Source organism: Argopecten irradians, chromosome 4 (genome assembly GCF_041381155.1).
Source record: "Argopecten irradians isolate NY chromosome 4, Ai_NY, whole genome shotgun sequence".
In the NCBI taxonomy this organism is placed as follows: Eukaryota; Metazoa; Mollusca; class Bivalvia; order Pectinida; family Pectinidae; genus Argopecten; species Argopecten irradians.
In genome coordinates this window covers 28518307-28543658 of record NC_091137.1, presented here as the reverse complement: position 1 = coordinate 28543658, position 25352 = coordinate 28518307, and the positions used below count along the sequence as shown (strand labels likewise).

Sequence of the window (25352 nt, the reverse complement as noted above, 5' to 3'; positions counted from 1 at the left end):
AACAGGAAACGTCACAAGGTAGAGCCAACAGGAAACACAAAAAATGGTAAACAGGAAATGTCACTAGTAGAGCAAACGGGAAATACAAGGAATGGTAAACAGGAAACGTCACAAGGTAGAGCCAACGGGAAATACAAGGAATGGTAAACAGGAAACGTCACAAGGTAGAGCCAACGGGAAATACAAGGAATGGTAAACAGGAAACGTCACAAGGTAGAGCCAACGGGAAATACAAGGAATGGTAAACAGGAAACGTCACAAGGTAGAGCCAACGGGAAATACAAGGCATGGTAAACAGGAAACGTCACAAGGTAGAGCCAACGTACCGGGAAATACAAGGAATGGTAAACAGGAAACGTCACAAGGTAGAGCCAACGGAAAATACAATGAATGGTAAACAGGAAACGTCACAAGGTAGAGCCAACGAGAAATACAAGGAATGGTAAACAGGAAGCGTCACAAGGTAGAGCCAACGGGAAATACAAGGAATGGTAAACAGGAAACTTCACAAGGTAGAGCCAACAGGAAACACAAAAAATGGTAAACAGGAAACGTCACTTGTAGAGCAAACGGGAAATACAATGAATGGTAAACAGGAAAAGTCATAAGGAGGAGCCAACGAGAAATACAAGGAATGGTTAACGGGAAACGTCACAAGGTAGAGCCAACGGGAAATACAAGGAATGGTAAACAGGAAACGTCACAAGGTAGAGACAACGGGAGACACAAGGAATGGTAAACAGGAAACGTCACAAGGTAGAGCCAACGGGAAATACAAGGAATGGTAAACAGGAAACGTCACAAGGTAGAGCCAACGGGAAATACAATGAATGGTAAACAGGAAACGTCACAAGGTAGAGCCAACGGGAAATACAAGGAATGGTAAACAGGAAACGTCACAAGGTAGAGCCAACGGAAAATACAATGAATGGTTAACAGGAAACGTCACAAGGAAGAGACAAAGGGAAATACAAGGAATGGTAAACAGGAAACGTCACAAGGTAGAGACAACGGGAAATACAATGAATGGTAAACAGGAAACGTCACAAGGTAGAGCCAACGTACCGGGAAATACAAGGAATGGTAAACAGGAAACGTCACAAGGTAGAGCCAACGGGAAATACAAGGAATGGTAAACAGGAAACGTCACAAGGTAGAGCCAACGGGAAATACAAGGAATGGTTAACAGGAAACGTCACAAGGTAGAGCCAACGGGAAATACAAGGAATGGTAAACAGGAAACGTCACAAGGTAGAGCCAACGGGAAATACAAGGAATGGTAAACAGGAAACGTCACAAGGTAGAGCCAACGGGAAATACAATGAATAGTTAACAGGAAACGTCACAAGGTAGAGCCAACAGGAAATACAAGGAATGGTTAACAGGAAACGTCACAAGGTAGAGCCAGCGGGGATACAAGGAATGGTTAACGGGAAACGTCACAAGATAGAGCTAACAGAAAATACAAGGAATGGTTAACAGGAAACGTCACAATGTAGAGCCAACAGGAAATACAAGGAATGGTAAACAGGAAACGTCACAAGGTAGAGACAACGGCAAATACAAGGAATGGTAAACAGGAAACGTCATAAGGAGGAGCCAACGAGAAATACAAGGAATGGTTAACGGGAAACGTCACAAGGTAGAGTCAACGGGAAATACAAGGAATGGTTAACGGGAAACGTCACAAGGTAGAGCTAACGGTACTTTTGTGCTAATGGAAACTTCTAGAAAAAACGAACGGTAAGTGTATTGTTACAAAAGAATTACAATGAAATGTCAACGGACGTTTGATTACATAACATTTTGGTCGCCCAAAAACATCTTCATTTGAACGCATTCAATTCTAATGTGTGAGTTGTCCTTTTGCAAACCTGTTCCCATGAAATGGCATAGATGATTTGTTTCGATAGAAAAGACACATTTCCCCTATACTTTGCAATACAGTTTCAACATTACTTTTAGCCCGCCTTCATCAGATCATGACTATTCAAATCGCGTTCCATCTGTAGTCCGTCGTCCATCCGTCCGTTAAGAAATATTGTTACCGCTACTTTTCAGAAAGTATAAACGGATCTTTTCTCTTTTCATTTATGTCGAAATACAAGCTCTTCATAGCTTATGTTCATTGTTCATATTCGACGATAAATAAAGTTTCTTGTATGTTGTTTCTCAAATTTATTTAATATTATCCATATGGATTCTAGTTGTGCATTTAAGCTTGTTATCGCTATATCTCAGAAAGTGTGCAGTTGTAAGTTCTTCTTTGTCCTTATAGATTTTTTTTGTAAATGAAAAGAAAGCCCGACCGACCCTAATTGTTTACCCCCGATTTCGATTTAGAGTTAGAGAAAATCCCGACCTAACGACCCATTTTTTATGGTTTTTTTTCCTCAAATTTAACCCTAAACAGACATATTTTTGGCCCAAGTACTGAAATGGTTCAGCTTCATCAAATTAACATTGTTGGGACAGCTTGGTGCCGAGTTCTGCATATCGGAACAAATCCAAGCACAACATGGCAGACAATGGCCATGTTTTTGATAACTGATCATGATGTGTAAACAGGCTTAAGGTGAAGTTTCCTAATATATAATATCATATCCCAAGTAAAGGAGGGGAGGGCAAAGAAAATATCCCTCTTTCAATTGTCTGATAGATCATTCTTTGGTGGTCCCATCAACTGGAAGTCTGGTAGCATTAAATTATGTAAAACGTCCTTTCACACTATTCTATAAATTGGATATATGATTTTTTATTTTTAAAAGATAGAGTGAGGTCCAAGAGTTGAACCTTGTGTGGTATCCCAGATTTTTGCCCATATTACTGTAAAACGTAGTATTTTGTTAAAGTATTATTGCAGTGACAAAAATATTGTGAAATATCAAAATTAACAAAAACGATAAAAATCATACTCTACGTGGTACTATAGTACCACGTAGAGTATAATTTTCATCGTTTTTTTTTTGTTTTGTTTTTATCTAGAGCTCTAAAAAGTCTAAAAATGGTCTTAGGACACTCTGGTGGGTCCATGATTATATAATCTGTAACTAATTCTCAGATCCCTGTGAACCGAATCACGATTTAATTAATTGATTGCATGCATGGTAAATTGGGAGGAATACAGAAAAATATATTAATCAAGTTTTTGTAATCGTTTTATCATACTGTATGAACTTTTGATTATCTAATATATTAAAACTAAAAACTTAATTTGCACGCGCAAAATATACGTATTAGAAGCGTCATTTTCTTTTGTGAATAACGTGCACATTTGTTAGAAAAATACAGGTCCTTTATTCTTTACAGTAGACTAAAATATTTTTTTATGAATAGAGAAAGAATACTCCTCAAACAAGATAATATTTTATGACAAATCAATGACAAATGATAGTGTTGCATAACTTTATACACACATGTGTATATTGCAGGTGTTATTTTTGACATAATTTGAGTTATCTTAAAGATGCTCCACCGCTGACAAATGGTATTTTTTCACTTTCAAAAACAGGAGCAGACGATTAAGTATTTTTCGTCAGTTACAAAAGTTACTTACTTGACACAATTACCACCATTGAAAACTTTGAGCTTCTAATTTTACTTCAAGTTAAAAATATGAAAAATAATTAATTGCATCCCGAAAAAATTCCGTGGCACTATATTCTATATGAAATGAAGTACTGATTGCGCATGCACCAAAGGCGAAATAAATTATTTTATATTATTTTTTGTTTTAATTAGGCATATATATACACGATTAAACACAAATTATTGTTCGAATGATGAATATCATTTATGCTCTGTCGGCGGTGGAGCATCTTTAAAAGAAAATGCATTTAAATTATCAAATTCAACTCCAATAAGTCAAAACAATGATAATGAATGTATCGAAACGGTTTTAGATTGACTGTTTAAAGGAAAATAATAGTTACTCCCCGTGGAACTCTTTTGTGTCGATCCAACATGGCGGTGTATGTGTAAACAAAAACCTGACGACGGTGGATTTATTATGTCTGTCTGTGTATGTGGCAAGTAATGTGTCAAATTGTACGTCTGGACTGTTGAGAACGACTGTTGTTTTATATTAAAAAACATAACATGGCGGCTCCATCGCTATCCAAGATGTTTATAGACAAGGACGTAGAGACGCACCTGGTGACGGCTTGTGAGCGGGGAGAAGTCAGTACTGTGCAAAAAATGATGAGACTGAAAGTGAACCCTAATGTAAAAGATGTGACCGGGGTGTATGCAATAGGAAAGGCAGCCGCTGGTGAGTGGCATTTTTTAGATGTTTTTCCTCGTTATATTTGTTGAAATTAATAAATAATTAATGAAATTGGTAAAATTAGATACATGCAGCACCATGATTTTACTATATGTACGTGCATAAAAAAGTTGCATTTAATATTCGAGAATGAATTCAAAATATCTACCTCATGAAAACAAAATGTGTTAAAAAGGGAAAGTAAATGAGAAATTAGGCTATTTTTTACCAGAGATTTTATAATTATTATTATTATTTATTTATTGAACATAAGCTACATGTAATTTGTTACACAATGTCCACGTACATTAGATGAACGTTACAGTTAGAATAACTTATAATGATAAATACTTGTTTGACAAGGTGGTCATGCAGAGATTGTCAAGCTGCTGATCGAATCTGGTGCTAATGTGAATGTTGTATTTGGATCGTTAGTCACACCACTCCATCTAGCTGCTAGAGGTAAGTACATGTTCAAATCTTAATGCAATTAAATAAGTAATATACAAATACAGATCTTAACTGGTGTAATGAGAGATACTTGTACCTTAAATACAGAGTAGAACCTATATATAGCTATTGTATCACTAGTTGAAACAATAGTCAGAACATTTTATCATAAGGTGAAAGATATTGTGCGAAGATTACGATTGTAACTAAAGTCAACATGTAGATAACAGGTATATACATGCATCCAAACAATCATACATCACATTATGTCATGTCCATTTACTACATTTATGGATCCTGTTAATCTACAGGGTTGTAATGTTCATAATGATAGTGTTTGTCTAAAACAAGATTATAGGGGCCTGTATACTCAGGTATACTTTAAATTATATTTGTATTTTGCTTTCATTGATGTACATGTGTGCTTGAACTAGAGATCAAACAAACTTAATTCAATTTTACATTTATGTCAGCATCATTTCGTATATTATTTTGTTCATTTTGACGTCTTTGCTCCGACTGAATGCAAACAGTTAAGTTGGTTGAATTTATTCACAAAACTTGTAATAACATTTTTGCAGGTAATCATGTGGATGCTGTAAAACATCTTGTCTTGGCTAAAGCAAACTTGGAAGCTCAAACTGTGGCCGGGGTGAGTCCAATCGACCTGGCCAGTTACTCATCAGAGGCATGGGAAGTCATACGAGATGCCAAACGAGGGGAGATGCCGGAAGTGGAGGAAATCAGTGAGGTCCCTGAGGTACCAGAATGGGCGCTTCCTGATGGTGCTGCCAAGAAAAAAAAGAAAACCGGGAAAGGAAAGAAGGGAAAAAAGGGAAAGAAGGGTGGAAAGAAAGGTGGGAAAAAGGGAGGAAAGAAAAAGAAGAAATGAATTTTCACTTGTCCAAACTACACCTGTTAATGAACATTTTAGATTTTGATGTAATGTATAAATTTTACACTGTGCACCTAGTTACAACTATTAAATGGAATAGTACATGCACTGTAATAAGGTGATATTGTTATAATGTATGTAGATGTGAGTCACTCTTGTATGTTTGATCATTTTTCATAATTCTATCATTTACATAGTAGTTTTTATTGCAATATTTTATAGAATAAAATCGTTATAAATTGTATGTGTTGTCGATTCTATATGATATATGAGTTCAATGGATTTGACAGTGCCCTACCTAGTCCCTAGACCACTTCCTTAGTTACAGTGGCATATTCCTCTTCTTATAACGTTTGCACTCATAGGATTCTAGATTAAAATTGTTATTCATCAATAATTTTTTACGGAATATTAATCTCGACCTCTAACAATTCCACATTCAATAGAAAATTAGAGATGATAGGTCCAAATGTATGTAGTCTGTACAGCTATTATCACGTCCATTTGTCCTCTCAGTTAATGACAACAGAACAGACTTGATCAAAAGTATATATATATATTTGTATTATTTGTTTCCAATTTTGGTTTTCCTACATCATATACATGTACAATGTGTGTAGATGCATTCTCTGGGCTGATAATTGGTATGCTCCATTGCACAGGGGTCTGAGAATAACATTCCATACCAATATGGACCCACTGGAGTGTCAAGAGACCATTTTAGACGTTTTAGAGGTCTAGATCAAAAATCGGTAAAACCGTATTCTACATGTATATACATGTAGTGCTTGTTATAGACCGAAAGGTTGGAAAGCTTTCCAAGACAAAAAAATCTACCCCGCCTAGTGTTAGCGGCTATAACGTCATATTTTTAGTTAGTCGTCACTAAAACGGTTACTACCTTTGGAAAGAGCGATAATTTTCTTTTCATAATCATCCTTCTTAACTATACAAAGTGCTACCGTTAATAAAACGATAGCCGTTTCAACCGACGGTTGGAAATACATGGTGCAGCTTTCTCACTATCAACCGCTTGAATATGTCATAGCGAAACTGGAGGCTCTGTGAGCGATGACAGATGGGGAAAATATTAGATTTAGAATGGCTGAGAAGAGTTTTACGATGTATTTTGATGATTTTGCTAGTACGGAAAGGCTCGAGATTTTGTTGTTTGGGGGTCCGGCGGTCTCCTCCAGGAAAAAGTATTACGATTTAAAATGGCTGAGATGAGTTTCACGATGTATTTTGATGATTTTAAAGCGTTTTTAACATGGTATTTTTTTCGATTAAATGTTACCTGTATTTAGAAATGATAATTGTGAATGTCGTCATATCATTATGCAACCAAAATCGCAAAGCAAACAACCAAAATTTTCGCCAAATATCTACTACTGACGCACTCAAATGGTCTTTCTTTCCGCCCTTCCTGCTTCCATTGTTGGAGTGCAAAAAGACATGTTGCCCCCCGCCCTCCGCTTCCTACGCCCCTGCTAGTAGCCCTGGGGTATCGAATATTGGAGTTAAGACACTGTAGTTTTCCGAGGGCGTGTGCATACATACTTATGTAATTATTACATTCTGTATCTCTAGTGTGTTGAGATCAACTGAAATAATTTTAATCCAAAGTACGTAGTAGCTATAGAGTCATTTTCAATATACACGGGATTAACGATTCGATTAGTATTCTTGCGTTTTCAACATCACATTTTTAGACTTAACATGGAATCATGACACATGACTTTTTTAATGTATAAACGTAGATGTAGCTATGCCGATACGTGATTATCTGCATCATTGTCGCCATTGTCCGACATTGGTACTAGGACTTGGTTATACTGTTGCCATTATTCTGCAATGTGTAACAAACTTGAATACAAAATCATTTGTTTTGACTTAGTTTTTCTTGTTAATTAAAAAAAGAACTTGTACATCTGCCACAAGACACCACGTGTGCACGTTGTAATTTCCCGCCCAACTGCCTAGAGATTGTGTGCAAAGAACGACAACTTTAAATTCTAGTGGCGACGACCGATTGACATGGATGAGCGGCGAGCAGCAGCCGTATTAGGGGCTGTTGTTGCAGATGCTGCCGGTAAGACAATGATTGGTGACAGTTCTATGTTACAAATGTCTGATATATATATATATATTTACCAGTATTGTCCATAGCAACATCACCATTTGTTACCGAACCAACAACCAGAATATGTACTACCTGTAGCACACTGACCCTACTTGGTCATGTAACAAGTTTAGTGTTCCAGAATTTGACCTATATTTTTATATTGACCACCGACTTGTAAATTCGAAATATTGGATAAACGGATTGATTTAGATTGTAGATATTATGAAAGGTGTCGTTAATTGAATTCTAAGTTAGTTTTTGCTCAATTTTTTTTTAATTTTAAAAATTTCGATCTATATCAAAAGAAGCACTTCACGTGTATATAGTTAGAGGCTGATAATTGATTTATGTGTCACTTCTGTTTGTAAAGTAGATACTGACGACATCCAAACTCTATAGCACATATACTTTTATTAGCAATAATTATAAGGCCCACTATATCGTTTTCAAAACAAAACAAAAACAGTAAAATTATTGAAAAAAAAATTGTTAAGATATGTACATACCATATAAAATCAATTATTGCTGTGAATATATATATTTTGTTTAATTTTTGGTTGTCATAGTAACAATCACATTTTTTGGTAAAATTGTCCAAATAACTCCAAAATAAACTATTAATTTCAGTGAAACTTGTCCAAATAACTCCAAAATAAACTATTAATTTCAGTGAAACTTATCAACAATGTTGTGGACTATGTAGATCAAGACGTGCATGCAGGTTTTTATTTTTGTGGAAATTTTGGTTGCCATGGTAATCGGGTCTCTATACATAACTTCTGTGAAATGACTAATAACTTATAAGTGTTTTGATCAATTTGTTCAAACTTGGTCGATTGTTGTAACATATGAATAATATCTATAATTTAGTTGACACATTAAATGCTTCAATAATGGTTACCATAGATACACATCATGGAGGAACATTTGGTTGCCATGGTCTGATGTCAACCAGATTTTAATTGTAATATTGTCAGTCTATGTGGCTTACAAGATGTAAAAGAAATCAGATCATGGAATTGGGAGCATTATTGACATGTATACATATTAAGTAATCCGTTATACAAATAGGTACTAATAGATTTGCTTATATTATTATTTTTCGATTTAAGTGAATCTAAAAAAAAAGTTGAAATGTCTCATGTCATTTACACATCAAAAATAGCATTCTTACATTATAAATATAGAATATGGATTATCTCCCCTTTGATAGTTAGATTACACAGTTATGCTCTTAATCATTTTTGTTTATGACCTTCATGTGTTTGTACAGCTCAGCCTCTTCACTGGATATATGACACAAAGAAACTGGACAATTTGATTGGTCAGAGAGAAGACATTGCATTCTGGGAGCCATCTGCTAACCCTTTTTACTGCATACCTACAGGACGACAAAGTGGGTATGGTGACCAAGCGTATGTCATCCTCAAATCCTTGGTGGAAAATAAAGGTAGGACTTTCCCTGTATCTTTGACAAGGTTGTATTTCTGACTCAAAGGAAACATTATTGACCTTTCCAACGTTAGTAAAAAAAAATTGGGAAGACCCACTAAAAATTTGTTTTTTTAGCTCCTAAAGCTAGGTCAGGTAGATTTTTTGTTTTGGGAAGCTCTACCCTTCCCCTATTATACTGCATATATGTATGATGTTTAGCAAATTTTTTTTATTAAGACCCCTAAAATAGCTTCTACGGGTCTATATGGACAATCTAGAAGGTCCAAATATATTCTAGGTGTAAAAATGTTTGATATCTGCAACTTATAATTTATGTCACTACATTTTAGCACTGCTTAGCCCTTGATGTTTACTGAAAAGTTTTGCTTCTTGTTCATATTTTTTAAAACATTAATATGTTAATACACTTACTGTTCTATTTTCTTAATAGCACAATTTCATATCTGTTTATAGGTTTGGATGTACAGTCACTGAAGGATGCTACATACAAGTTTTTTGGACCGGAATCAGAATATGAGAACTCAGTGAATTCAATCTACAAAGAGAAATCTGGTTTGTCAATCATTTCTGTTAAGTTATCATTGTGCAAAATTTTGTCACATGACACTTATTGAAAAGATATTGCTTGTAAGCTCAAAATCAGAAATATATACATAGTCAGGCATTGTACCTAAACCAGGTTCACAAGTGAAATTAGGAATGCATACATTTTTAGTTTACAAAATTATTCCCACAGATGCTCAGAAGAATACATTCCCAATCAAAGGGCCGTGGAGACACTTCAGTGTAAAAGAATTTTTAGCTAATTACAATGCAGGGAAGGAACATACAGGTAAATAGAGTGATTTTATTAGAGTTATGTCCCATGTTAGAGGTCTGGATGGCAGACAAAAAGGTGAAGATCCACAAATAAGACCCCACTTTGCACACTTCTGTTGGTATATTTCAAGAAGAGAATGAGGCATAAGCAGTAAAATATGGTGAAGACACAAACAGTTTGTCTATAAGTTTCCTATGACCTTAATGCCAGTTCTAACCTGTGATTTTGTTGTCGTGTTGGTACATTTTAACTACCCAATGGAATGACATACTACAGAATACCCATCTTAAGTCATTTAGAGCAATAAGAGTTATTAAAAAAATTGGCCATTTTCATTATTTCTTTAGTTTTATTAATCATGATTTGACAGGATGTCCTTCAGATGACCAGATTGACTGTGTTGTCCGTGTCATTCCCGTGGTAGCTATGTATGCTGGTCACCCAGACATGTTGTCCCTAGCTGAGGAGGTGGTCCGTGTCACACAGGAGTCAGATTTCACTGTCGTGGTGGCTCTGTGTGCAGCAAGGTAATTATAACATGGTATTACATCCTCCATACTTCAGGGGTTACTATAACTGTCGTTATATCCACCCCAGGACTATCTCATTGTAAAAAACTGAAGGCAGGTCAGGAGAAAAAATCTGAACCAATTACAGGCCAGCAAAAATTTCCTTTGAAGAATATAGAGAGAGCGACACCGAACTTAAAAGCTGTTCTGTTAAAGAATCTTATAGCATCTGAGAGTGAATGTTTAAGTTCACAATACCAGGTATATAACGTATTGTTACATTGTATGGTGTCATATACTTAAGCTATAATTCATAAACCTTATCTAAACAAATCTCATTTGTTTCACCAAACATCACATCAATGCTAACCTCAACCATAGATCAATGGAAATTTTCTGGAGACTTTGTTGGTTAACAAATTAGGGAACATATCACCATAACCATGTTTTCATTACCAACATACTGTAGAATTTTCATAAGAGATGGTTCTGAAGCAAGACATCTTAAAAATGTCCAGTATATATTGTTTCCTAGGATCCTGGAACACTTTATTCTGAATGGTCCGAGTGATGGAATGTTGGAGGCAGTTATAAAACAAATAGACAATCCACATAGAGCCAACCCCCAGGAACTGGACAAGGCCATGGTCGGCAAGTTACGGGAGGTGTTACAGGGGAAGACAACTAGCCACAAGGACATGGCCACACAGCTACGGATAGACTGAAGTAAGATCTTTGTAAGAAAAATATTGGTAGGGTATAATTTCAGATATGTTAGGTGAATTCTTTGGAAGGCAAGAGATAGAGGGATGGTTTTACAGGAAAAGGATGAAAATATTGGGTTACAAAGCATACTTAACTCTGATGAAAGATTTTGACTGATTAGCACTCGGCAAGCCTTATGCTGACCAGTTAAAATCTTTCAGACACATAGACATACAGACAGATATAAGATTCTATTAACTCATGGTGATACTGCAGATAACTGATTTAACTCATACATATAGGTCTTGGTAAATTTTATGTTTTTAATTAATGAAGATGTTATGTTTTTTGTTTTTGCAGTAATGCCGGGGTCTTTTCAGCTGGCTCTACATGGAGTAATCGCCCACACTGATTATACTACAGCAATCAAAGCCTCCATCCGCAATGGTGGCTGTACCAGCTCACGCTCTGGCTTCATTGGAGCCTGTTTGGCTGCTCAGGTGAGTTACACAAGGGGTTGTGCATGACCATATCTGTACAACATTTAGTTTAGGTATCTTATATTACTGTGCATGACCATATCTGTACAACATTTAGTGTAGGTATCTTATATTACTAGTAATTACATTTTACCACTTCACCTCTGGCCTGTTGGTGGGTCATTTAAAGGCACTGGCTTTATGTACATGATTTTTCTCTGTGGTGTTTGGCTTTCTTCCACTACCAGAACCTGACAAGTCCTTAACTAACCAGGGCTTTTTATAGGATATTTCAATCACAAGTAAACATACCAAACTGACGATTTATAACATACAGGTATACATCTGTATTACCAAACTGATGATTTATAATATACAGGTATACATCTGTATTACCAAACTGACGATTTATAACATACAGGTATACATCTGTATTACCAAACTGACGATTTATAATATACAGGTATACATCTGTATTACCAAACTGACGATTTATAATATACAGGTATACATCTGTATTACCAAACTGACGATTTATAATATACAGGTATACATCTGTATTACCAAACTGACGATTTATAATATACAGGTATACATCTGTATTACCAAACTGACGATTTATAATATACAGGTATACATCTGTATTACCAAACTGACGATTTATAACATACAGGTATACATCTGTATTACCAAACTGACGATTTATAACATAGATTACAGTATACATTGTATTACCAAACTGACGATTTATAACATACAGGTATACATCTGTATTACCAAACTGACGATTTATAACATACAGGTATACATCTGTATTACCAAACTGACGATTTATAACATACAGGTATACATCTGTATTACCAAACTGACGATTTATAACATACAGGTATACATCTGTATTACCAAACTGACGATTTGTAACATACAGGTATACATCTCATTCTGTATTACCAAACTGATGATTGATTATATACAGGTATACATCTGTATTACCAAACTGACGATTTATAATATACAGGTATACATATGTATTACCAATCTGACGATTTATAACATACAGATATACATCTGTATTACCAAACTGATGATTGATTATATACAGGTATACATTTGTATTACCAAACTGACGATTTATAACATACAGGTATACATCTGTATTACCAAACTGATGATTGATTATATACAGGTATACATTTGTATTACCAAACTGACGATTTATAACAAACAGGTATACATCTGTATTACCAAACTGATGATTGATTATATACGGGTACAGGTATACATTTGTATTACCAAACTGACGATTTATAACATACAGGTATACATCTGTATTACCAAACTGACGAATTATAATATACAGGTATACAGGTATACATTTGTATTACCAAACTGATGATTGATTATATACAGCTGGTATACATCTGTATTACAGCGAATATGGTGATCTGTGATGAATGTTTTGCCTGTTCCAGTATGGTGTGGATGCTATTCCCAAGGACTGGAAAGAGAAGACCCTGAGATATCAAGAAAATGTAGAACTCACTCAAAAGCTCTGCCATGTAAATCATCAGTAAACACGGACCAATCAGCCATTATTGTCATGAATGTGATGATTCTGTTAACGAAGTGATGTTTTATCATGTAACTTTTGGAATAATGACATCACCTACAGAATACTGATGTATGTTCATACACCGACATGGACAGTGTGAGGGACAGACAATTGTATATTGATATTTAAGAATGATTTTAGAGAGGTAATATATTGATGCTAATGATGGTAACATCCTAAACTCCATTGGAGAAGATGAAATCTGAAATGCTAATTTTACCTCTTTGAAATTGATTGTTTAAAAGAAACATTTTGTGTCTAATTGGAAATGACTGATAGAATGTGTGTGTTAAATTTACCTGTGATATATTATTGATAGAACTTTTAATATTCAATAATCACATTAAATATATGAATAATTTGCTGCCCAGTTGAATTATCTTTTTTTTTTTTAATTCTAACCAAACAATAGTTGTTAATGGGGCAGTTTTTCACCTTATCATTTTGGAGCGAGTTTTATTAATTTGTGTTGCAAAAGCCATCTCGTTTTCGTCGATCGACCTGATCCTGAACTGTTCTCTCCCTGAACACTTAACACAGCAGCCCAAGTTTGGATATCCACTTTTCGATAATTCGCCTCACTTGAAACAATATTTGATCACAGGCAACAAAACCTAAAGGTTCAGAAAAATGCATGTCCATGTGTTTTAAAACTAAGACCTAGATATTTCTTTCTGATTATATCTCAAGAGTATTTAGAAATTCAATCTACATACAGTTCAAGAAGATATCTTATATCTAAATCTAGTTCATAAGGGAATCTGGCATCTAAATCTAAGTGACAAGAATATAAGAACAGATATATTATAAGTCTAAATCACAAGGACATTTTGTACGTAAATCTAGGTCAAAAGGACATCATGTAAGGTCACAAGGACACCTGATATTTAGATCTAGGTCATTTGTCATTTAATCTAGGCCATGAAAATAATTAACAGACACCAAGAACATGGTGTATCTAAGTGTAGGTCACAAGGACACTATGTAGAAATCTAAATCTAGTTCACAAGAGTGTGTGATATCTTAATTTAGGTCAAAAGGACTTGTATCTAAACTACCGGTAGGTCACAAGGACATTATGTAGGTATCTAAATCTAGTTCACAAGAGTGTGTGATATCTTAATTTAGGTCAAAAGGACTTGTATCTAAACTAGCTCACAAGAAGTCTTTAATCTATTAAATCATAATCTATTAAATCATATTGGTATCATATCTAGCTATGACCCTTTCTTGGTCGTAGAAACAGATTTCTCATTACATTGATTATAAGGAAATCTGGCAACAACTAGAAACATTAGTTATTGTTATAATTGATGAACACATTATTTTTTTTTAAATGTTTTATTTTATTGATTTAGGAAACACATGACACTGCAGCCATGTGTTCCTCTGCAATTTCGTTTTAAAATGTTAATTGGTGTATAAAAATAAAATCTAACAAAAACCAACAAATAGAGTATTCTATAAAAGAACTTTAAAATTGTGCAAAAAACAATTTCATTATAAACAGAACAGTAGGAACTCTGTAGTGTCATATTTTGTAATGGCACACTTTGAATAAGATAGCATATGAAGCATAACCTAATATAGTTCACAACCTTAACAAGTAGATCTCGGTGCCTATAGCAGGTTATTAAAACTTTTATCAGTCCAAATCAAAATTCTGTAATTAAATCAAAACTGACAAAATTCTAAGGGTTAAAAAAAGCACACATTAAATTTTCTTTACTAAATATGAAGTGCCTTGTGTCAGCTGTTTGAAACATCTACTGGTAAGTTATCAATAGGACAGTTCAGGGAGGAGTTCTTTAGCCACATGTCAATACAGTTTTCATGAAAGACGTGATTACATGGCAGAAATTTCCTTGATTGTCCCAGTACATACTGGTCCATACAAATGGCACATGTGTCATTGACAGAACTGTCATTAACAATGTCTTTCCTAAAGGATTCTATGATATCTGTCTGTAATGTTTTTGGAGCCACAGTTTCATCAAGTCTTAGAAGTGTTTCATAGTCTTCTGGAGTCAGATCCCTGTGCTGTAGTGTTATTAGAAGACTCACAAGAGCAGTATCAAGATCCTGTGCAGCATTGTTGTTGTCTATGGCATAGGCTAAGTTTTGAATGCGACCTCTACCTGCTGTTGGGGTACGGGAATTGTTAGACTGAACAGTAGAACATTGAAGCTGTTTAATTTCATCACGTTGTAGATCACGTTTTGTCCGTCTTGGACTTGGCATGTAACTTAGTCTTTGTATTTCTAACTCCATTAGCTTATACACTCTGTGATGAACAAATAGAGATTTACGTCCATCATTGTTTTTCACACTTTTACAATGCTTGTCCTTAACTTGCAGATGAGCTTTTCTGATTTTACGATCTCTATCTGTGCGCAAATGCTTGTCTTTTTTCAAATAATTTCCCTCAATGTTTAGTTCCTTTTCATATGGTTCAACCAATTCTTCAAACTCGTCAAGGCTTTGTTCTACGGCATAATAACGCTTCAAGGCATTTTCATCACCTTCTCCTGGAGCACGACTCGGTCGAGGGAAAAGGGACATATTCAAGAAGTGAAAGTCTCCTGTAACATTTTTCCTTTTCTCTTTCTTAATATTTTTCAAACTTTTCTTTTTGTATTTTTTAGCTTTTGCTTTTGTTTTAACTTTCACAAAGTACTTTTCCTTTTCACAGTCAATGTCATATTTCTTTGCATTTGTTGCAAAAACTGTTATCTTTAGCGTTTCTTCTATTACTTTTCCTGTGTTATCTGATTGGTTATTCAGATCTTCATTTTCATCCTCACCATCCATACCTTTGACCTGTAATTCTGGTTCTGTAGAAAAAAGGAAATCAGTTAATCATAATTATATAATAATTATAGCTCAATCTGTAAACTAGACGGCAGATTAAAAGTGTATTTGATACTAACTGTTTCAGAATTGATGCATTATATAAAATTGGTTATTCTGTTTGAAGGATTTCACGCCGTCTGTCAGGCTTGTCAGATTTGAACAAAAATAATTTGTAACTAAACAAATGAACATGTACACTTGAAGCAGACATGTTCTAGGCCTACTGTTCATAATTGATGCATGATAACCATAAAACAAAGTGAAAGTAGGTCATTTGAAGTGCAATTTGTAACATGTTTACCTGTTGTTGTGCTTTGGAATTTGGGCGTTGAATCGATGTAATCAGTCCCTGAGAAAGCTTTGGTGTTTGACGCTTCCAAAAACAAACTGTCATTATAATCGGTTCCAAAAGTGGATATCGGCGATGGACAGACTTTGCCGTCTCCTGAATTGGCATACGAGACCTCCTCGGCCGGTCTCACCGTTAGAAAAAGAGACGCCATGAAAATTGGATAACGATAACGCTAACGTGTTCCAAATTTGAGAGGCCGGCTACAAATGGCGACTGGTTTGACATTGCTGATCTTACTTATAGAGTCGACATTGCACAACTACAAGGTAACGATCGAGAATCTATTTACAGCCTCTGACAACATATTATTGTTGCTAATTTTAGATCTCGCGTTTGATTGGATGAAATAATGTCGCGAGACTTTACGAGATCTTGTAAAAGGGATTCCCCGACGGAGTTATATTTAGAAAAGGCAACACCATGCTGCAACCACCGTATGATGAATGGTCATCAATATACCAACATCCAAAGGTTTGTACGTCGCTTATCAAACGAGTCATTCAGTAAGATAAGCTACAATAAATAGCTTAGGTATACTTACAATTTATCTTATGTATGCTTTATGACAGAATATTCTATATCAATAATAGACTACCCCACATGTAATCATGTACATGCAACCATTTGCATTTCTCAGTGATGTAAGCGGCATATTTTGTAATGACGTAAGGAACACCTGACAAAAACGACACTTCCTGTCTATTACCCGACACATTTGTTACCGATGTCAACACGACGAAACGCGTTGTTTTTGGTGTAAATATCGGCGTGACAACTCATGATAAGATAATACGTGCTTGAATAAGGTATTTTTATACTATTTTCTTATTTCTGAAACAGTCACAGATGAAATATAAGGGTAACTCGTCGCTTCAATGCAATGTTATATTTACACACTCTGATCATCCATTTGTCAGCTGCTTGTACGGAACGCAGATTGAAAAATGTTAAAAATCCTCAATTTTCCATATGAATTATGAAACATGATTATACTGACAGTTTATATAAGAAAGATTATTGAGAAATAATTGTGGACCAATCTCTGTGTCTGTAGTTACCGCCATTGAAATAAAAATAATAAATCCATTGATCAAAAGTACATGTACAACACGTACACTTGTAGGCCCCCCCCCCTACATTACGGGAGGCAATGTACATGTATACATATGAACATTAAAGTTATACATAATATACATGTCCGGTATATTTAATAACTATTTAACACCAGAAACATTAAGTACATGTTTTGACAACACAGTCAATTTAAATACATTGTATGATGAACATTTCTTTGCAAATAGAAACAGATTGCTAATGCACTAGGTCTACTTTAGTCAGTATAAGTAAAGTGTACTAAGTTTGCTCTGGTGAGTTACACATGAGTTTCACATTAAGGGAATACTGTGTAGAATGAGAGGGAGTATTACTTAAGCAGATATTTAAAGAAATCTACTTGTCTTCCTTTCATTTTATGAAACATTTCCTGTAAATATTTATACATGTACCATGTATATAGAATGTATGTACATGTAAATATACATGAATCTTATTTGGTTTACTTGGGACAATTATGATGACACTTCAAATGTTTTTAAGAAGTGAAATCAGTCTTCTGGTTGTCTATTTGATGATCCATTCAAATGTTTCTTGTGAGCAGCAATGAAACTGAAAACCACAATTATACAAATTGGAGAGGATAAAGCTTTTTCTTGACAGCCATAGGCCAATGTCTAATATCTATGAGTCAATAACATTTATTGAATTTGAAATACTGATGGATTTATTTGAGACTAAATATTCAATTTTATTAACAAACCAAATAATATACTGTATATTCAGTTTTCTCCATGTAAATCTGTAAACAAACATAAGGCAAAATACATGTAATGATCAATCCCTTCCTTTTTGGATTTTGATAAGAAAGCAATAGAGTATGATCAAAGCTTTAACATGCTAACATTGAAACAAACAGTCATTCTAGTTACATTCAGGCTTTTCATTTATTTAATATTTTGTGCAATTTCATACTCTCTTTTCAAAGATTTTCAGATTTAACAGAGATTAAGAATAAGATGTCAGAACTTGACTTTTGATATCATTGCAGCTGTTTGATAAAATAGTTACCACTAAATCTTAAGATTGCAAAGCAGTCAACCTATAACAAAATTTATTTGTGAATAGCATATTTATTAAATGAGGTAAAAAAGATAGAATTTAACTCTAATATTTAAACAGTGCAATAAAACAAGAATAACTCCAGACTTTTTTTGTATATACACATGTTACATGTATATACTTTACATTAAATCAGATCTTCACCTGTATAAGGTTTGAATGTCTTGTTACCTGTTCCCATCCGAAGAAACACAAATGCATCATCACTATTCTTTTTATTGTAATAAAATGATTGTATGTTTTTGGATGGTCCAGGTCCAGATCAGTGAACCTTAACTGAGGTGGTAGATGTATTAAGTTCAGCCTCTTACTAGCCATGTATATTTCCCCTTCTACTACAGAACAATGACATATTCATAACATGGGAGACTGCATCCTTGATACTCCAGAGGTTATTTTTACTGTCATTATATCCACTAGAAACTGTTGAACACTTAAAGCTGAATGGAAAATTATGAAAAGAAATTTAAATGATATTTCATTAATCTCAAATTATATTTTTGCATCTAGAGAATATTGAAGAAACTCTTGTGTTTGCAGGTCAGACTGTGAGTGCTTTTTGTACTGCAGTGCTGCACTGTGCAAAATTGGAAATTTTGAGCAAATAAAATTATTAGAATTTCTTATGTGTGTTAAATTTATTTATTAATAATTAATTCTCAAGGAAGAGAATAAAGGTAATGGCAGTAATTTTACCATTATAAAAACTGAATAAAAACCCCACTATCAATGGTTGCATGTTCAATATTACTCTCAAAAGCATGTGTGCCACTTCATAGAAATCTGTTATTAGTTATCTTAAATTATCTTAATATGAAACATATTTTGTAACACCATATTTTAATCTAAGTTTATAAAACTAAATGATCCTGCAGAGGTGTATCCTCAATACTCCAGGGGTTACTATCTACTGACATTATATCCACCCTTTGGCTATGGCATAGCAAAAATGAAGGCAACAGAAGACACAGGTAATTTGATCCTTTGATGATCTTGTACATCAAAATAATCTAATAATGGTACACTGTGGTTGACTGTGGCTTTGAAGTTGGACATCGCTCACTCTCTGAAATCTAAAAGGATTTCTCTGCAGACCTGTGATTGGCCAGTTTTATTCTCATGAACTGCCTCCTGTTTATAATGGGATAGTTCAGGGGTGGATAGGATGTCCGTGTCTTAAACCCTGGAGTATCGAGGGTGGCAGAGTGTAACTTTCAATAATACCTTTAAAAGATTCATATACATTTGTATAGACTGTCCATATTATTCTTTTGAAAGAAACCCTGAACATTGCATTTCTGTTTAAAGACTGTTCAGTTATTACTGTATACACATCTGATGCAAGGGAACTACATAAGGACAATTATCACTATCAGTGTCAATGGACACTGTTTCCATTTCTTGGGTAGGAAAGGGACAAGGAGCTGGAATCCGGGACATTTCGACTGACTCAAATGAAGGGAATACAGGCTACATGTAGCTCATAAAGTTTGGAATACAAATAAAACAACAAAGTGCTGTCACAACTTGTATTTTTCACTTTAAACACATTTTAATAAAAATACTGGATTACATTTGTAGTGTATCTACAATGCATTTGTATAAAATTTCTCTCTGTCCATAAGTTATGATGTCCATTCTTTTAATCCAGTCCTTTCCTCATATGCATGTATGACCTTTTGATTTAAGAACTGCTATCACATCCATGATTAGCTTCCTGTAATTAAAAATAAGCATGTGATTAATTGTTACACTTTGACTAAGGTAATATGTCATTTATTGACAGAAGATCATTTGTCATTTAATACAAATGATCTTTAGTTCTGTAGTATACATGTAAATATAATATTGTTATTGATAAAAAAACTGGACTTGCCAATCTACACAAAATATTTAACTTTAAAAGCTTTAACTTGTCTTATACTCTTGCAGGTGTTTTTATGTTTCATCTGTAACAATATAAAATATTTCTATTACAATTACATGCATATTTTTAAAAAATTTTAAATAATTACTATTGACTACATGTATAATATTGGATACTTCTCATTACTCTAAGAAAAGTTTGGAATTTACACTGGTCAAAGTAATTGTTTGGAGGTGGCAGTATCTTATATTTACCTGGAATTTTTATGATAATTGTTTGAACCTAAATGATAATCAGATGATTTCTAAGAAATAGTTAATGATTTAATAAAATTCTATGCCCAATACAAATTTGACAGTATAGGCTTGCCTACATGCATAATTTACTTCATTTATCATATTTCAAGTCATTTGTGAAACAGCAAACTTTTTCCTATATCTGGTTATAAACGTCTATGCTTGACGCCTTCACCATGTTAGCACTAAATACACAATGTACATGTACACGTATACAGTACAGTAACTTACATGTACATTATATTACGTTTCTCCGTCACTGGTTCTGTATAGCATTCTTCGGATGTGGTCTTACTCAATTCCTTTCAAGTCCTAAAAGCTGAACATGTTGCTGACAAAGGGTTAGTGTAGTTATTCGATGAACCAACAGACAACATGCATGCTGCAGACGTATCAGCTGTACATTGACCTGTTGAACGTGCGATTGTTTACATTGCCAACACTAGTTTTTTCGCCCGTATAAGAATATCCATGCATAATCTGCATCAATCTTCATATATTTTACACTGAGGAAAATATGTAATATCACGCTTTACATAAAATCCAAATTCTTCAAGCGATTGTCGCTTCGTAAGTTGTCCAAACGACAGTGCTTCGCCATTTTGACAACAGCTGTCAGGCACGCGATTTTGTCAGGTGTTCCTTACGTCATTACAAATTTGCCGCTTATATCATTGAGAAATGCAAATCATCTATTAACAAACTCATCACTTGTAAACGTTATAGGCCTATATAGCTACTATAGCATGTTATTAACTGATTAAGGAATAAATGTTTATTTTATTGAGGTTATGAGGGTATAACGATAATGGAGCACGTGTGAATTATGTAACCCCTCCTTATATTTACAGTTTTTCAAGTAAATGAATATTATTTTTTTCCGGCAGTTGCATATCTTTTTTATTAAAATACCCATATTTTTGTCTCTCCCGTCATCGTCAACGAATTTGATTGAACAGCTGATTGGAATCGAGTCATTCATATGTTCCCGCCAAAAGAGGGGTCATGACCTCACGTTGCTACGCCATCGACTATTCACGTAACAATAGAATCGCCGCGCGTGTTGTGCTAACATTATACGCTGATAATGATAATACCAGAAAAATAGTTATTGAGTCCATGTCAGTGCAAACTGTAAATATTAGCTTTTCACATAAATGATCTTGACATTCATTCAAGGTCACATGGATCAACTAGGAAAACATCTGAGTTTACTTTTTGCCTGAGGAGACTGATTTAGAATTGATACATGTAATGCATTATGTATATTGGGGACTGTAGCATGTTAGCTAGAATGAAGGGCTTCCAAGTTGACTTGTTCAAATGAATGACCTTGACCTTAATTCAAGGTCACAGAGTTAAATATGTAGAAGAACATATAAAATACACATTCCTGTCGAGTGCCCCGACCAGGAATCTAACCCAGGTCTCCAGCGTGGAAATCTACAGCTCGATCTACCAACTTAATAGCCAAAGAAACATGCTTCATCAGTATTGCAGCTGAGTGACAGCTGAGACCGTATTTAACACTATGGGTAAGCCACACTGACCCGCTCCTTTTACACTGACTCCACCTGATTTCCTAACATGTCAACCCGAGACTTTTTAGCCACCTACCACTGGGTTATTTAGTTGAGTGCCAATGTAGAAGAACAGGGAAAATACAGATTCCTGTCAAGTGCCCTCAGACCAGGAATCGAACCCGGGTCTTCGTCATGGAATTCTACGGCTCTGCCAACTGAGCCAAACAAGCATGCTCAGTCAGCTGAGTGACATAGACTGTATTTAACTCTGTACAAGCCACACCGACCTGCTCCTTTAAACATATAATGTACATTATGGATATTAGGGACTGTGGCATGCTAGCTGGAATGAAGTGCTACCAATTAAGCTGATTTGTTCATTCAAGGTCACAGGGATATATTAGGCTAATATTTGTTAAGAACTTAATGCCAATAGCCTAACTAAGAGGCCTTAGAGATTTTTTATTGGTCGGTGACATGATGGAATGATGGGGTACTGTTCTTGCCAATCACCAAGAGGGCTGGAAAGTGGAGACTTGATATTAGACCTGTAACATAGTTCATTCAAGGTTACTGGGGTCTATATAGACTGAAATGTTTTATAATTGACCTGTTCTCTCAAATTGCATTGTACATGTATGAGGCGTAGAGATCTGAAGTATGCTGGGATGAAAGGGTACCTGGAAGTATATTCAAATGAATGACCTTAAACTTTCAATGTAACAGGGGTCAAACAGACTGAAATCTCAAATGGAATGTTCTTTACCTCAGTCAGATTGTTTTCTTAATAACTAACAGGCCCAGAAACTTGCATCCTCGATTCCAGATTCATTTCTTGACCTGTCAGTTTAAGAATACAGGGTTCAAAAATAACTAAAACAATTCTTAAGAGTCAGAATAACTGAAACTCCCAGACATTTTAGGCCTGTATCATGCCAAGATGGATTTAGAGATCTCAAGTTTACATCTATAAATTCAATGTTGCAAATAGCACATGGCAATTTCTTAACATTGTGAATAGTGATATCTTATACTACATGAAGTTCTACACGTAAATTATTAAAAAACATTGAATCTATCAAATAGTCTTTATTGAATTATAATGATTTACTTATGTAGATATATTTGTAATAACAATATTTCTTTCGCCTCTTTAAACAGTATAAAGAAATTAAGAAGTCAAATATTCAGAATGAGGAACAGGTGAAAGCTGCTTTCTTGGTGTACCTAGATCTCTGTGAAGGTGAGAGTACAACCATCTGTTTATATATTGATACACTGACAACTGGAAATTCATAATGGCTTTCTATTGTACTTATTCCTGATACAGTGACAGCAGTATTAAATAATTTTGGTGACATGATTAAAAGATTTCACACCATGATTACCCAAAAACTCTCCCCCGAGGTTCTCTGAATTGCATGGAGGGTTCTAAAAAGCCACTCCCCATCTAATTAAACTTGCAAATTCTCCAATAAGCTTTAAAACAAAATTATCATTGTGATCTTTTTGTAGGAAAACAGTGGTGGAACATTGACCTTCACCCATGTCCTGACCTTGACCTTGTTTTTATATCTGGACATGCCAATAGACACAGTCCTAGAGAGCTTGTGCTGCCACACCCGCGGGGATGTTCTATATCCCCAAGTATTCTACAAGACTACCTCCACAAAATCCAGCTGGAAGATTACCATACATCAGGGTAAGTCATGTACTGATGTAGGCATTCTTAGGAAATATTGATGATAGCTAGAATGACTTATTGTTTATAAACAGGGCACATTTAAATTTAAATCACTGCATCATTAATGGATGAAATGATAATTCCATCTTATTCTCAAACACCCTGTTGAGCAAAAGAAAAGTTCTCTTAAATGAAATTTATTTTGCCGCTAGCTTTTATCATGGTTGCAATAGGTAAATCATGTAATCTATTGGTTATGAATATTCATGTCACAATTCATTGATTATTTCTCCTTTCAGATTAACCATGGCTATAAAGGACACTGATTCCACAACTGTTTACTACAAAGTTACCGACGGCCTTGTACCTCCAGCCTCACCAGAAACTACAGAGATTAAGAAACTTAACCATATAGGACTGATGAACAAAAACAGACTGGATGTGGTTGCCAGTGTTGATAAATATGTACAAAGGAAACGCAAAATAGACTCAACAAATAATAAAGACGAAGATAAGAAAGATTTGTCAAGAAACAATCCTGATTGAATATTGTGTGTAATAGACATGTGAAATAATTAAAAAAAGTGATATGATTATGTGAATAAGTCCTGTACATGTACATTGTATATACTTGCAACAGGCTACAGCACATGCATATGTTACTAGAATATTTTAGAGAGTAAAGATGGTTAGAGTGTAAATTTAGTTGAAGTGAAAAACTGCCTAGTGTACATGTAGATGGCAAAAATGTAAAAGATGCTTGTGGCTATAGTGTTGAGATGGCTGAAATGTAGATGTGGTTTGAGTGAAAGCTGGCCATAGTGTTTGTTATTTATTTGAGTGTAAAGATAGCTAAAGATGACTAAAATGTAAAGGTGATTGGAGTGTTATATCATGAATATGTAAAATGAACTCTGAGGAATTTTCACAAGAAAACGAAACCGGTCAGGTCTTCAACACATAATACATCATTATGTCCAGTAACTTGCAGCTACCCAGTGACAACGGACAGTAGCCCAACCAGTCACTTAACATAGTGTTATGTCATGGTTGAAGTCTAAGATGAACGATATGTAAAGGTATATGTGGTTTGAGTGTAAAAATGGCTGGAATACATGGACATGTACGAGACTTGTATGTTAAAAGTTGAACTGCAATAATGCACATTATTTTGAAATTATTGAATAAATCAGCCTTTTGCAAGAAATTGCCTATAGTCGGTGTTGAAACCTAACTGATTATAATTTTGTGCTTTAGAATGCTACCTATTTACCATTATAATCCAGAT

The 25352-nt window shown here is 34.7% G+C and overlaps 4 protein-coding genes and 1 long non-coding RNA gene across 5 annotated transcripts; 3 read left to right on the top strand and 2 right to left on the bottom strand.

The window, feature by feature from the left end:
• The first annotated feature begins 3942 nt into the window (after positions 1-3942).
• On the top strand, positions 3943-5851 carry LOC138321184 (ankyrin repeat domain-containing protein 1-like). Its single transcript, XM_069264675.1, has 3 exons — positions 3943-4270; positions 4628-4726; positions 5296-5851. Exons 1-3 carry the CDS (start codon positions 4099-4101, stop codon positions 5604-5606), a joined length of 582 nt encoding a protein of 193 aa, XP_069120776.1. The 5' UTR covers positions 3943-4098; the 3' UTR covers positions 5607-5851.
• A 1724-nt stretch (positions 5852-7575) lies between these two features.
• LOC138321183 (crystallin J1A-like) lies at positions 7576-13690 on the top strand. Its single transcript, XM_069264674.1, has 8 exons — positions 7576-7701; positions 9008-9184; positions 9643-9741; positions 9926-10021; positions 10380-10536; positions 11054-11244; positions 11584-11723; positions 13175-13690. The coding sequence occupies exons 1-6, from the start codon at positions 7647-7649 to the stop codon at positions 11241-11243; spliced, it is 774 nt and encodes a 257-aa protein (XP_069120775.1). The 5' UTR covers positions 7576-7646; the 3' UTR covers position 11244; positions 11584-11723; positions 13175-13690.
• A 1083-nt stretch (positions 13691-14773) lies between these two features.
• LOC138321182 (uncharacterized) lies at positions 14774-16814 on the bottom strand. Its single transcript, XM_069264672.1, has 2 exons — positions 16469-16814; positions 14774-16148 (listed from the first exon to the last, which is right to left on the bottom strand). Exons 1-2 carry the CDS (start codon positions 16668-16670, stop codon positions 15064-15066), a joined length of 1287 nt encoding a protein of 428 aa, XP_069120773.1. The 5' UTR covers positions 16671-16814; the 3' UTR covers positions 14774-15063.
• A 44-nt stretch (positions 16815-16858) lies between these two features.
• On the top strand, positions 16859-25271 carry LOC138321185 (tRNA-splicing endonuclease subunit Sen15-like). Its single transcript, XM_069264676.1, has 4 exons — positions 16859-16990; positions 23542-23623; positions 23896-24082; positions 24364-25271. The coding sequence occupies exons 1-4, from the start codon at positions 16940-16942 to the stop codon at positions 24608-24610; spliced, it is 567 nt and encodes a 188-aa protein (XP_069120777.1). The 5' UTR covers positions 16859-16939; the 3' UTR covers positions 24611-25271.
• Positions 20212-21551, bottom strand: LOC138321187 (uncharacterized). Its single transcript, XR_011208292.1, has 2 exons — positions 21089-21551; positions 20212-20411 (listed from the first exon to the last, which is right to left on the bottom strand). It is a non-coding gene; the product is annotated as an uncharacterized lncRNA (long non-coding RNA).
• Positions 25272-25352: the final 81 nt, after the last annotated feature.